Source organism: Alligator mississippiensis, chromosome 13 (genome assembly GCF_030867095.1).
Source record: "Alligator mississippiensis isolate rAllMis1 chromosome 13, rAllMis1, whole genome shotgun sequence".
Taxonomy (NCBI): Eukaryota; Metazoa; Chordata; order Crocodylia; family Alligatoridae; genus Alligator; species Alligator mississippiensis.
Window position 1 is genome coordinate 14,180,365 of NC_081836.1, and position 14,095 is coordinate 14,194,459.

The following is a 14,095-nucleotide window of genomic DNA, read 5'->3' on the forward strand; positions in this document are numbered from 1 at the left end:
TAGTATGGAACAACCTTCCCTTAGGGCTTATTGTCAGTGGATTAATCCACTAGCAAGTGAATTAATTTTGTTTCTGTTTCAGATTTCTAGAAAGATTAACTATATTTACATGCATTTCACAAAATTACAAAACAAAACACTCTTTCTACAGCTTACCTACATCCAGGATAACTTAGGTACTAAAATATATAACTATATGAAAAGGCCATCTGATTGTAAGCCAAAAAAATCCTTTAAGGAGCACTGAATTCCTTTAGAATGACATTAGCAGTGAGCAAAATATCTGCTTATGTATTACATACTTGTGAAAAACAAAACACATGTAATTTGCAGAAGAAAGACCTTAGCTTATGTATTTATGCCCCACATAAGAGAGGGTGAGGTCTTCTCTTGGCTAATTCCAGAGTGGTAAAAGTTTTGGCTTAATACATTCAAAAGATTTATCCATCCACAAAATCCCAGGGAGGTCAGTGGTCAAGTTGGGGTTAATACAGGTGAAGTTCATGCATCTGACTTTACAAAAAAAAGTTCCAATTGTTTCAGTTCTTTGTTTGTAAATTAACACTTTTTCCCCTTTTGTGAAAGCCCCATCTCCTTTCCTTTATACTAAGCTACTGATTTTAGGTACTCATATGACTCCCATTATCACCCCATGTCAGTACCTCACTATCTTTCAGGTATCCTCCCAAAACCTAATGCAGTACAGTTATCTCCCTTTTTGAGATGGGAACTTCCCCAAAGTCAGCAGGAAAATTCATGGGGGAGCAGGCACTTAATTCTGGTCTTTCAAGCCCTACAAGATAGCTCTTAGCTAAGAATGAAATTTAACACGAACCAGGCAGGAGCTGAACCTGCAATCTTCTGATCTGTAGTCAGATGCGCTATCCATTGCACCACTAGCCCCTAGCGTGGCTACTGAACAATCCTTTTCTCTCACTCTTCTAATCTCAATATATGAATGCTAATTCTAGGCAAATTATTAGTCTTGGGAGAGGTAGAAGGAAATGTTTGCTGGAATAATTTAATATTACTGAATCTATGAGTCTAAAGTTGCAAAAAAAGTAGCATATACTGATGGTAACAGTAAAAATGGCTATAAGTATATAAATGTTTGACATATTAACAACATTCTGTCCTCTTAGAAAGCAATTTAACAAAGACTCATAAAAAGTACAATTTTGACCTCAGTTCACTGAAATAATTATCTTCATAATGTTCTGTTGTAGCTACTGAAAAGTTAAGTTGGTTATATTTGGTACAGCTGTGAAGATGCATCAATTATGTGTACACGGAATTAGACCAGGAGTTATCTCACACACAGCATTTGAAGTGCCTCATTTAATTAATTAATTATGGTAATTAAAGTTTATATATTGCTTTCAAAACACAAGAGTCCTAAATGTGCATTTAATTTTATTATCATTGGTTCTGCCTCTACCATGGAGAGCTACATATATCTTATTCATTTTAGATCTACTTTTTAGACAACGTTTTTTTTAGCTAGTTAATGAATCATTTTCTAAAATCTATTTCTCAGAATACATTGCTGTTCAGTGTTCTTCTGATCATTACATCAAGATGAGAGACATCATTCTGTCAGAGAGCATTCCTCTGATGTGGCCAGTCATGGTTATTATGTTATAGAAGTTGCCCTTAGGCAGGAATTAGTGATTATTTCTAATAATCTTAACACTTAATGTTTTCTATAATATATTTCCAATGGAGACATTTGTGAACCCAAGTCATTTGCTGGTGAGTTCTAGGAAAAAGTTTTGTCAGCTGGTTTAACACTGACAGAACGTTATGAAATCTCTATCCCTTTCCCTTGTCAAAGGATAGAACTAACCTGGTAAAATCGCTTTCAAAAGTATGAAAAGATTTAAGAATATTTTTAAAAAATAGGACACTGTGAAGACAAATGATAAAAGTTATCTTCCATCACAAGTACAAGAATCCACAAGAGGCATCATGGTCATCCCCCCGTAGCTAAGACCCGTAATCTAGGAGTTATTTTTGAGTTATCTGAACTTGCTCTAATGCCACTGACATTTTTCTAGCTCTTTTATGAAACTCATTTCTTTTAGGATACCTATCTTCTCCTTCTTCCCTTGCTAATCCCATCTAAACATGGTCACTGTTGTGGATCCTGGCTCTTTCATGATGCCCATAAGAAACCAAATAACTAGTCATAAAGAGGTTGAAAAGCAATCAGATATAAACAATCTGTACCTCTGAAAATGTTAAGTCCAAGGATAGATATGCTGAATGAAGGTATTTCCACAGTTGTGAAACAATGTATGCTTTCTTCACATCTGATGAACTAGGCTAATGCCTATGAAAGCTTATGCCTCTTAAAAAGTCTTTAAGGGCATTTATACATGTGCTCCAGGAGTGTGTGTGTGGTGGGACTGCTTTAATTAGAGCGGTGCTAATTAAAGCCCCTGGAGCATTATGTGTACCAGTGTTCCCATGCTGAAAAATGGCATTGAACAAGCTTTAATTAAAACGCCCCCACTACTCTTTTTCAGCACAGGGATGCTGATACACATGATGCTGAAGTCTGGTAGAGCATGGTAATTTCCATGCTACAACAGACTCGATTAATCGATTAATTATAGCACATCAGAGCAGCCTTGCTGCACATGTATTGGTGCCCTAAGGGCCTGTATACGTGAGTGAAGAGGCTGCTCTAATGCAGTGGAATTCCAGCGTGTTGGAGGAGACTAATTAATTGAGTCTGCTAGATTGTGGCAATAGCCGTGCTCCAGCAGCTTCCTATGTCTCGTGTATCAGTGTCCCTGCACTTAAAAATGGAAGCAGGGAGTTTGAACTAAAGTTCATCAAATAAGCGTTAGTTCAAGCGCCCCCGCCACCATTTTTAAGTGTGGGGACACTGATATATGTGACGTGGTGGCACTTTAACTAGAGCAGCTCTTGGAGCCACTCTAATTAGACTGCCATCCTCCCTACCCCCAGAGCACATGTAAAAGTGCCTTAAGATATCATCCTGTCCTGCTTTCTGCCTGCTTCATACCAGACAGGGGTCCTTTTGCCTTTGGCTTTCTCTCCTTTTCTTTGCAAAATGGATTATGGAAATAATTGTGAAATTCCTTCTAGAGACTTGACAATGGAAGACATGCGTCTACTGTGTTACACCCAGTTCTCAGCTAGAAAAATTGGTTGACTTTATTCATTTAATTTGAAAGGGAAAAATGGAGGAACCTTTGATGTCTCCTCTTCCTGAAAATCTCTAAGGCCTGTTTCTTTCATCTTTCTGTCCTAACATGAAATTACAATGTGCAGCAAATATATATCCTTACATATTTTAACCACAATCTCCAATTTAGAATGCAAAATATTAGATTATGTTCCAAAAACAGTCAGAATTTATAAGAAATAAGACATCTTATAATTACACTTTCACCTAGGATGGGATGTGCAACAGTACAAGCAGCTGCTCAGGAATAAACTAAATAATTCACTGTGAAAGAGATGATTTATCAGTCAAAGGTTTTCAAGTTGTAACCTCTGCTTTCTAAGCAGGACAAATTAATCCTTTTTGTTTTTGAAATTGTTATGTTATTATTTTTCTGAAAAAGATAATAGTTAACCCCAAAAACATAGATGTGATTTACTTTAACATGAAAATGCAGTTTTCTTTAAAAAGAAAAATAAACAGAAACTTTTTCTTATTTTATTTTACCTTTGTTTGAATGAATAGCTCCCCTACTCAGCAAATGTCCCACTTAAATAGCTACTGCTTTTGCTCTTATGAGCTACAAGTTCTAAGCAAACTGAGAGCACAGAGGATGCTAATACTACAGCCAGATCATATTCATCAACAGAAGGACAGCTAGAGCATTATGTTGAAGCCTTGTTAATAACTGGATAGCATAATGAATGTACGTACCAGCAGGGTAGCCATTGATCCACAGTCCATCATAGATGACACCAGAACAATGAATTATAGTGCCCTGTCCATTGAACATGTCATTTCTCCACTGCCCCTTCAAACAGAAATACACATTGATTTCAAATTTGGCCGCAACACAGGTTACTTTATAAAGAAGGGATTATTCTAGAGGGCCCTCAATAGCAGAGTGGGTGGTCTGCAAGGTTCTTTATAAATACCCTTCCAACATTTGTGTGAACATGATGAATGGGGACCACACAACAACGAAGAATTATGTGGCACTCCACAATGTACCCTCTAAGGGGGGGGGAAGGGAAAATTAAGTAGTTCTTGCCCAAGATTTGTTACAGTGGGGCACAATTGTCAGATGTTCTTCTGTTAAGAAATTACATTGCACTTAAATGTACATAATGGGTTACTGCTTTATCACATGCAAAATGATGCATGATTTCCCTTTTTGGAAGGTTGTGAAGAGTGACACATTGGACCAAATTCAATACCAAGGACCTCAATGGCTTACATTTGGGTTGAATTTCACCAAAGACATATAATACATACAAAACAAATCCATGTTCAAAGAACACCAAGGTTGCTAAGTTAAGTACTCAGCCAGGAACAGACAGATTTAAGGTTGCCTGTACAATCTTAGTTTGGCCCTCTGTGCATGAACTTTATTGTAAAGCCTTGATTTATGCAATCATACAATATTTTTTCTACAGACCCCATCATTCAGTGGTTGGCAGCTCAAGATTTGTGGTACATATGGATCTGTCAAGCTAACAGAGTAAATAATAATAATAGCAGTCATTCCGTACGTCAACCAAAACTGTTGGTCTATAGGTGAAGGTGAAAACATTTTTCTAGTAGGTTTTACTGTTATTTGCTGACAGCAGATGAATGGTGAGACTCAGGAATCTTGCATTCAATTCCATAATCTAATGAAGACTATGCTGTGGTCAGCACAGACCACTCCAGTCATTTCCTTCAAAAGTGACCCATCCTAACCCATCCCTTCCTTGGTCAAAGTCCTGTCTTCTCCCTCAGCAACTCTTCTCAGTTTTCAGTCATTTTACACAGCCAGTCCTAGTATCCGGGCCTTAATGTTCTCAACCCATTTTCAGACTTTTTCCACAGTTCCCCCTTCTCCCCTGTCCCAGCTCCATGTCCCCAATCTATTCTCTCCTCCATTTCCACTGGTCTAGTTCTTCTGACCTCTGAATTCGGGTCAGGTTGTCTCACCCACTATACTGCCTGAGTGTCATCACGTGGGTATTGGAAGGAGAGAGGTGGGGATGTGAGATCATTGAGAGCACAGCAAATAGTCCCTCTGCTCTCAGTTTCCTCACTGGATATCACAGCAACCCTTGACTCCTACTACCAGAAACTGCAAAATAAATCCTGTATGAGCTCTTCAGCATTGGACTGTCATGCTCAGTGCTGAAAGAATCTTTGAAGAATTTAGCTGTTGAATACTAACAAACTTAGAAAAATGCAAAAAACTAAGTTTGCATACTGGGTACAAACTTAGCTTTTTAAATGCTTATATCTTGATCAAATTTGGACACCTTTTTACAGTGCTGGCAAAAGACAAACCCATGAGACAAATACAATCCTTTTTGTCAAATGTTGAGTACCAGATTCAAGGATAGAGGCCTTCAGCTTCTCAGTGAAACAGATGTGAAAATTTTAAGATGGGCAAAACATTTATACTGGAACTTTCCAAAAAAATTCAGCCTGAAGCAAACACCCAAGAAGGGAAAATTTCAGTCTGAACAGTTTCCATATGCTGGAAATGATTTAGAATTGGACTAGGTAAGGAAGTCACTGAAGAAATATTCTGTCTCAAGCAGGGGAAAGTAACTCATATTTACAATTTGCTGGCCAAAGACAACCAAAAATCAAAGTGCAGGAAGTGAAGTGACGCTTCCACAATATCTGCTAATAGTTACATAAGTGTTAAAAGGAAAGGTATATATTTCTTTGACACCAATTCCTTAAATTTTGCAGAACAGTAGGAGGATAGAGAATGGGCATTGTGTAAAGGCTCAAGTGATCTTGTTGTGCAATGTTCCTTTATTGCAAATTAAATTTAGGGTGGTCTGCAAGATTTCATATAATCACAGAACAACAACATAGGAAGGGTCCTCAACAAGTCATCTAGTCCAACCCTCTGCTCAAGACAGGATCATCACAGGCAAATTGGCTTAGGGGTCACACCCAGAGAGTGGTGGTGGATGGGTCGGTATTGACCTGCAAAGATGTGGGCAGTGGAGTCCCACAAGGCTGTTCAATGTCTTCATTAGTGACTTAGATGAGGGCGTGGAAAGCACTTTGTCCACATTCGTAGATGATACCAAATTATGGGGTAAAGTTAACACACTAGAGGGTAGGGAATGAATCCAGGTGGATCTGGACAGGTTGGAAAAATGGATGGAATGGAATAGGATGCAGTTCAATAAGGACAAATGCAAGGTGCTGCACCTAGGAAGAAGGAATCACCAGCATGCTAACAGGCTGGGGGACGACCTTCTCAGCAGCACAGCAGCAGAAAGGATCTTGGAATCACTGCTGACTCCAAGATGAACATGAGTTGTCAATGTGACACAGTGATCAGTAAAGCTAACCGCACTTTATCATGCATTAGCAGGTGCATGACAAACAAGTCCAAGGAGGTGATACTTCCCCTTTATGCAGCATTGGTCAGGCCGCAGTTGGAGTATTGTGTCCAGTTTTGGGCGCCGCACTTCAAGAGGGATGTGGACAACAGGGTTCAGAGGAGGACCACTCTTATGGTTAGGGACCTGCAGGCAAAACCCTACAAGGAGAGATTGAGGGCCCTGGATCTCTTCAGCCTCCACAAGAGAAGGCTGAGAGGTGATCTTGTGATTGCCTACAAATTCATCGAGGGGGACAGCAAGGAATAGGAGATGCTGTTTACCAGGGCACCCCTTGGAGTAATCAGGAACAATGGCCACAAACTGACTGACAGCAGATTTAATTTAAACATCAGGAAGAACATCTTCACGGTGAAGGTTACCAGAATCTGGAATGGGCTTCCAAGGGAGGTGGTGCTCTCCCCTACCTTGGGGGTCTTTAAGAGGAGGCTAGACATGCACCTGGCTGAGGTCATCTGCCACAGTGCTCTTTCCTGCCCAGGGCAGGGGGTTGGACTTGAGGATCTGCTATGGTCCTTTCCAACCCAAACAGCTATGAATCCCTAACTGGATTTGCACTACATTAAGTTGCAACTTCATAACATAAAGCACTATTATAACTTAAAATTTGTCAAAAGCACCTTGAAATTCCCAAAGGATTTAAAGGCTAGAATTTTAGATTCTCCCCTAGCAACTAATATCCAGATTAGAGAAGGAGAGATAGCATTGTTAAAAAAAAATGGTTCTTTGGAAATGTATTTCTGACACAATTGACTTATTCTAGTCTTTCCAACTTCATTTTAAAGCATCTGATAGAAAGAATTTGAAAAGTGTTTGCTTCAGAGTATGATTGTTAGTAAGTAGAATTAATGTTTCATGGTAAAAAAGGGCAGCAAGACCTCCTGTCATCTCATTCTGTCAGCAGATTTTGAAACACTGAAAGAAGATGCCTTCTTAATCCTGCTGATGTGTTGAGGCAAGCGCATGTCATGAACTCTGCCCCATATAGAGAAAATTTATGTACAGAGTGGTTTCGACAGGGAAACTATAAGAACAGACATTCTTGAAAAGCATAGTTAGTTTTACTTACTTGTTGGAGTCACTGGTTTTTGAGTTACTGATTAATCTAAATATCAGAAAAGGAGTAACTTTAGACTACATATAGTCTATACATATTGAGTGCCTATACTTGTGCTCTGATGTGTTCTAATTAGAACGCATCAGAACAGACTCGATTAATCGAGTAAGTCCCTGTGGATTTAAAAAAGGGCACATTAACTAATGCTCATTGAATGATACATGTGAGGCTGTGGCATTTTATATAGAACGGTTCTCTGGAAACTGCTCTAATTAAAACACCCCCATGCCCCACACTGCACCCCCAAGCACGTATAGGTACTCATTTATGTACAGAGCAAGATAGCAACTACAGCTGCTTATTGTGCATTAATGTGGTTGTTAGATTTGTAGTTTGGGACCAACTTTTATTCATAACTGCTTAATAGTTGACTTCCTGCCCTTTGGGCAAGGGGCTGGGCCCAATGATCTCACGAGGTGCCTTCCAGCCCTAATGTCTATGAAATCTATGAAATAGAAAAGTCTGGAAACAAGGTTACCTGATTACATAGACCTATGGAATTTGAAAAATGACTCTGAGTTAGGCTTTAGCTTTCAGAGGAAAAAAATATTACTGAAACATAAATTTAAAGAAAATAACATTATTTTCTTTGCTAATGTGTTCTTAGAGCAAATTTAGTTGGGAAGTGTGATAGTGACTCTTCTGAAACAATTTTCAATATCACCACCAGGCACTCCAGAGAAAACAATCATGATAACTATTGTACACAAGATACTAGCTAGCACTGACTTTTTCACAAGCACGGTCATCCACATTTGTTCTGACCAGGGATGGATGACAGTCATTAAAATGTCAATCAGCCAACTACTCCAGGTTAGACCTAACAAATTCTACTGCCAGCAAAACTGAACTCATGATAGCAATGGTGAAAATCTTAAGTCTAAGAGGTTTCACTATAACTTGAACTGCAATTTTAATTGATATACTGAAATGAGGGACTTTCATCTCATCCCTATATGCAAATGTATAAAAGAGTTCTGTTACTTTTCCAGCTTTTTTCAGGAACTGACAAACCCCAAGATTTTTAATACTTACAAGCCAATGAAAATAGCACTATATGCTATCCTTTTTATGGCCAATTATCCTCATCCATAAAGGCACCTGTCCGCATTCTATCAGCTTTCAAAATTGCTCACTATTTGCATCACTTTATCTACTATACAATTAAATCACCTCTCCTTATGATTTGCCTTTAGCTTCTCCTTGGCACATTTTCCTGTCTCATCTTCTTTTCCAGATGGCATAAGGATGGGGGATAAGTGTTGCTAAAAGTTGCTTAGCAATGCAACACATACAAGATTTGGAAATGCTGATGCCTACAGAAGCACCATTCATACATCACATGTTGATAAGGAGAGTCACCAGCATGAACAGCCAGAGCAAACAGCCAGAGAAACTGAGGGGCCCTCAAGAAAAGAGCCACCAGTTAGCCAATGAGCAAAAGAAACAGTTAAAAGCTTTGAGATATGAGCCATGTCATACAACTGAGTTTTAAGCAGAACTCATTGTTTATTGATTTAAATGGGAAATTCTGCTTAAAAAAAAAAACCACCCTCATGATGAAGCCCATTGTCTGGTGAACTAGAGAAAGAAACAGTCTCTACCATTTTGGCTCCCTAACCATCAGTCTATGAGACCCAAAAGGGAATAAAACACCATATTTTCTCCTGTATAAGATGCACCTCCCAAAAAAGGATTAAATTATGGTGGATGTCAATATATACTTTGTGTGTGTAAGATGCACTTTAATTTTAGACCTCCTTTGGGTTAAAAAAAGAACACATCACATATTCCAGAATATATATCAGTACATGATAAAGGAAGTTTAAGGTGTTTCTGGACAGTTAGCCATTGATTGAATGACCAGAAATGACCAGAAATGCACCCTGATATTTTTATAATACTAGCAATTTTTAAGGAATTGATAGGAAATTTATTTAAATATTAAAGTAATATACAGGCAGTCCTTGACTTACATTTCAAGTTACAACGTTTCACACTTACAACATTTATAAACTGACACCCTGTTTCAACTTTATGACATCAGTTTTAACTTTACAACGCTTGACCCGATGTGATACCATGCCGGCAAACAAGTCTGCTGCGTTGCCCATCTCCGTGGAGAACATCTGTCCAAACTTCCTTGGACACTTTCTTTAAGAAAGTAGACAAGACTCCAGAAAAACCTGTAGCCAAGACTCCTGAGAAGACTCCAGCCAAGAACCCTTCAAAAAGTCCAACCAAGAGCCTTTCAAAAAGTCCAGCAAAGTCTCCTCAAAGAAGTCCTTCCAAATCAATATGATTGCTATTTACAATATAAATACATTAATGTCGCTATATTACTCATCTATAACTGATCGAGTACAAAATTCTGGGGTATTTTTGGTGAAAATAGGGTATTGGGCCTTGGTTCAGGAACCAATCCCCCATTTATAACATTGTTTCTTACAAGAAAATTAGTTCTGAGTTGCAACGTTTTGACTTAAGACCCGTTTTTCAGGAACCAATTGTGTCATAAGTCCAAGGACTGCCTGTACATAGGTGCTGACTTATTTTTGCAGGGGGGATGGGGCTACGATGATGGAAAGTTTTACTCATTTTAGGTGACAGCCCTCTTTCCATATACTCAGCACTGCTGGTAATATATATTACATAAGAGTAGGTTAGATACACACTTGGCTGAAATAGTCAGGTATAATCCTGCCTTAAACAGAAGGCTGTAGTAGATGACCTCATGAGATCTCTTCCAGCCCTACTTTTCTATGATCCTATGATGCTAGACATTAAGCTGAAAAAAAAGATAAGAACACTTAGCTGATACACGATGTTAAATCATAGTACCATGTTATAACATTAACTCATTAATCATTGCAGCATGCTTGTTAAACATACGACATAGGTCACTCATGTTACAGAGGGGAAAACAGACACAGGTGTTACAATATCTACCCCCAAGTCCCACTGCACTAGCTAGCTTGCATTGAAAGTTAATCAACAGCAAAACAACTATTAAAAGTTAAGGCAACCTATTTGGGACAGTTGTTTTTAAACAACTCTCACCAACAGTACATTTTGATGAATACAAAGATTTTCTGTTTTGAGCTAAGGATTTATTTTTTTTAATTATGCTAATTCCTGTCAAGATTCTATTAGGGTGCTTGGTGGAAAGATTTCTGCTTATGAATAAGGAAACAGTGTTTTAAATTAAACACAAGTACTTACTTATATAATTACTATTTCCAGAAGCTACCTCCAGTTAATTGATGGTGTTTCCATTTCCAAATGAGTAGCTATTACGTTTTATTGCAAATAATTTTGGTTACTTTTCTTTCATTTTGCATGCTACTCATGATATATTATTTCCATGTGGTCTAACTTGATTGACAGAAGTCCAAACTTCTCTGTTATCAAGCTTCAATCCATTGATCAGACTTATTTTCATTTGTATTGTTAGCATGTTCTTATTTGGCAGGCTAATATTACTTTATTCTTTCAAAGAAAGGCTGAAGGATGCAGTCCTTTACAGAATGCTTGTCACTATGGGCCAGATCAATGTATATCCCTGTACCTATATTTAAGTACTGTATATGGTATTATTCCAGTGTACAGCAACTGGGTTCTATCCAGATGTTAGCTGTTTTATAATTTACTTTATCTCTATTTGCTGTTTACATGCTCAGTGTTGTAGAATGTTTCATACCAATTCCAAGACCTGCACTCAGTTATAATTGATCAATACCATAAAATATACAACTTCTAAATTTTTCTCCAAAGTTTCAAACAACCCTTCAATACTCTGGAAAGTCATTAAAAGTTCTGCTAGGCTTAACATGGGTAAAATAACCCCACAAACGATGGTAAATCCACATGCAGGCAAGATAACAAGGTTACAGTGCATTTCAGCTTTCTAATAAATGGAGCAAAGTACAAGGTACTACTTAAATTAAATACAAGACACATAAGGGAAAAGACTATTTCATTCCCAGTTGGCAAAAGAGACATGATGCATTCACTCCACACAAGCTACCTCTGGAAACAGAAGTAGAGTAACTGTCTTAGTGAGGTGCTGGGCATATACCAGTAAAGCCTTAGTCAGTTATATTGCTTTCAGTTTGTCAGATAGTGCACAAAGAGTGGGGGTGTCATATCTCAATAAGGTGCTTAGTAGTGCCATATTGGGGCAATATAGACATGCTGTTGGGCTCAAATCTCAATATACTACAGACTCATGGCTTAACTTTCATTCTCAGCTGTTTGTTTCTGGCATTTATCTCTGCCTGATTACCTGTCTCCCACCATGGCCCTTCTCTGGTATGAACACCAATCACTGCAACTTCCAGATGAAACTAACAAGACCACCTGTTTTGGTTGCTGGACTGAGTCAGCAGAGTACCTCTGCTTTCCTATTTAAAGCCTAATAATGTTATAATGCAAAAACATATACAGAACACCTGCACTGTTGTTAAGTCCAAACTTGGATAAACTGAATTAAATGGGTAAGTTAAAAGTTTTGCTTTCGTTATTGTTCTGTATCTTTACATGAACTGATTTTGCCTTCTTACTGTCTGTTGCTAAATATTGCATCTTACAATAAACAAGCAGAGAGATTTAAGATGTATATGGTAAAATCACAGATCATGAGAAACACTATAAACAGCAGTTCAGTGCAAGGCATATTTGCATGCATTCACCTAGCACATTGCAGGCACAACTAGAATACCAATACATAAAAGATCTATGAGTAAAACACTAGTCCATGATGCAATCAACTACCAATTGAAAGATCTATACAATTGTTAGCCGTGGGCGCGTCTATATGTGCATTAATATGCTGTAGTTACTGCGCATTAGTTTAGTGCCTGTAATAACAGGTACTAACTCAACGTGCAGTAACTGATGCTACTGCTCAGTAGCACTGGCACATTCCTTTTTAGTGATGCTAATGCTCAGTAGACTAATTCTACTGTGCATTAGTGCATTAGCACGGATTTTGACATGACGCTCTAATGCACAGTAGAATTAGACTACTGCACATTTAGTGTCTTGCGCAGACGCTCCCACTGAGTCTTATTCATTGTTACAGTATAACTGATGGAATGATCTATCTATACTTTTGTCCTGCACTCATTATTATATTATCCAGGTATCATGAACTGTAGATGAGGCTTTACTACATCTCTCTTTCCTCAATTTTCTATTAAGTATGCAGTATAATTTAGAGCTATTGAAATTCTGGTATATTAAATTTAACAAATAATTTGCATAATTACTGAGACAATTATTCTTCAAAACAGGTAACAAAAATCAAATGGATCCTAAAAAAAATTGCAGGTGAAGAAGCCCATAAGGCTGGCCACCTGTTTAGTGCAGTTAACAGGTGTATCAAACAGCAGGCCTTCCTCTGGGAAAGAAGACAAACTAAAGACAGCCAAAACACACAAAGAAGCAGCAACAGGGACAGAATGGAACACAGCATCTGCTTACTGGGACCTATGCAGCAGCCAGAAAAATCATAGGTAGGAAACACTTTCTGTGTGGAAAATAAATGTTTTACTTCATTAATCCATGCATTTCATTTACATTTCATTCTGTTGTCTCAACCTCAACCATGTAGACATATTTAAATGTTCTAACTGAAGGTTTCCAATCATTCCACTACAGGTCAGCGATAGGATTCTTATTATCATCATCTAGAAGCTGTCAAAGCTTTAGCCATGTCACAAATTCTTTCACTCTATTGCAGGTCCCAGACCTTCATGTCTTGGCAATATTTTTCCCCCAGTGTGAAATTAGTTTTATGGTTATGCAAATAATAATCTCAGTTATTTGCCATTATCTGCTTCCTCTGTAGTAAAGACTCGGCTATCACCTCTATACCTGAAGTTTAATCAAGCTGATGGATCACGTTATTGTTTCTCAGAAGCCCTAATATGTGGTTAGTCACCTGAACAAATCTAGTTACTAATATTTTCTCTCCTTTCAGAGGTTGATCTCAAATTAAATTCAGATCTTTTATTACATCCAAAAACTTGAGAGAACACAAATACAAAATTCAACATCATGTCATTTGTCAGTCTATTCTTTGCCATCTCAGAAATACTACCAACTAAGTGTCACTGTTTGAATACTAAAGGTTGAAGCACATGTCCATGACCTTATTGTCTAAATTGGTGAATATTTTAAGACTATACTGATTTCAGGAGTCCATTATCTAGCAACCACAGCTTTTAGACAGTATTCTAATAAAATACTGACCAAATAACAGTTGTATCTTTTCAAAAGCAACATCCAAACCCATGTCCACCATTCTGTATACACTTTTTCTTGACTGGAAGGCTTAGGTATAAATCAGATAAAGTCCTTAGCTGATCTGCAGAAAATGAAGTTTGT

The 14,095-nt window shown here is 37.9% G+C and overlaps 1 protein-coding gene across 2 annotated transcripts in view; it reads right to left on the reverse strand.

Annotated features, from left to right (window-relative positions):
• Nucleotides 1-14,095, reverse strand: part of MORN1 (MORN repeat containing 1) — a 159,102-nt gene that overhangs the window by 124,179 nt on the left and 20,828 nt on the right. For both annotated transcript variants that reach the window (XM_006268004.4, XM_059716717.1), the window contains exon 7: nucleotides 3,911-4,007. In XM_006268004.4, coding sequence (XP_006268066.3) covers nucleotides 3,911-4,007 — 97 coding nt within the window. The remainder of the gene's footprint in view (nucleotides 1-3,910; nucleotides 4,008-14,095) is intronic.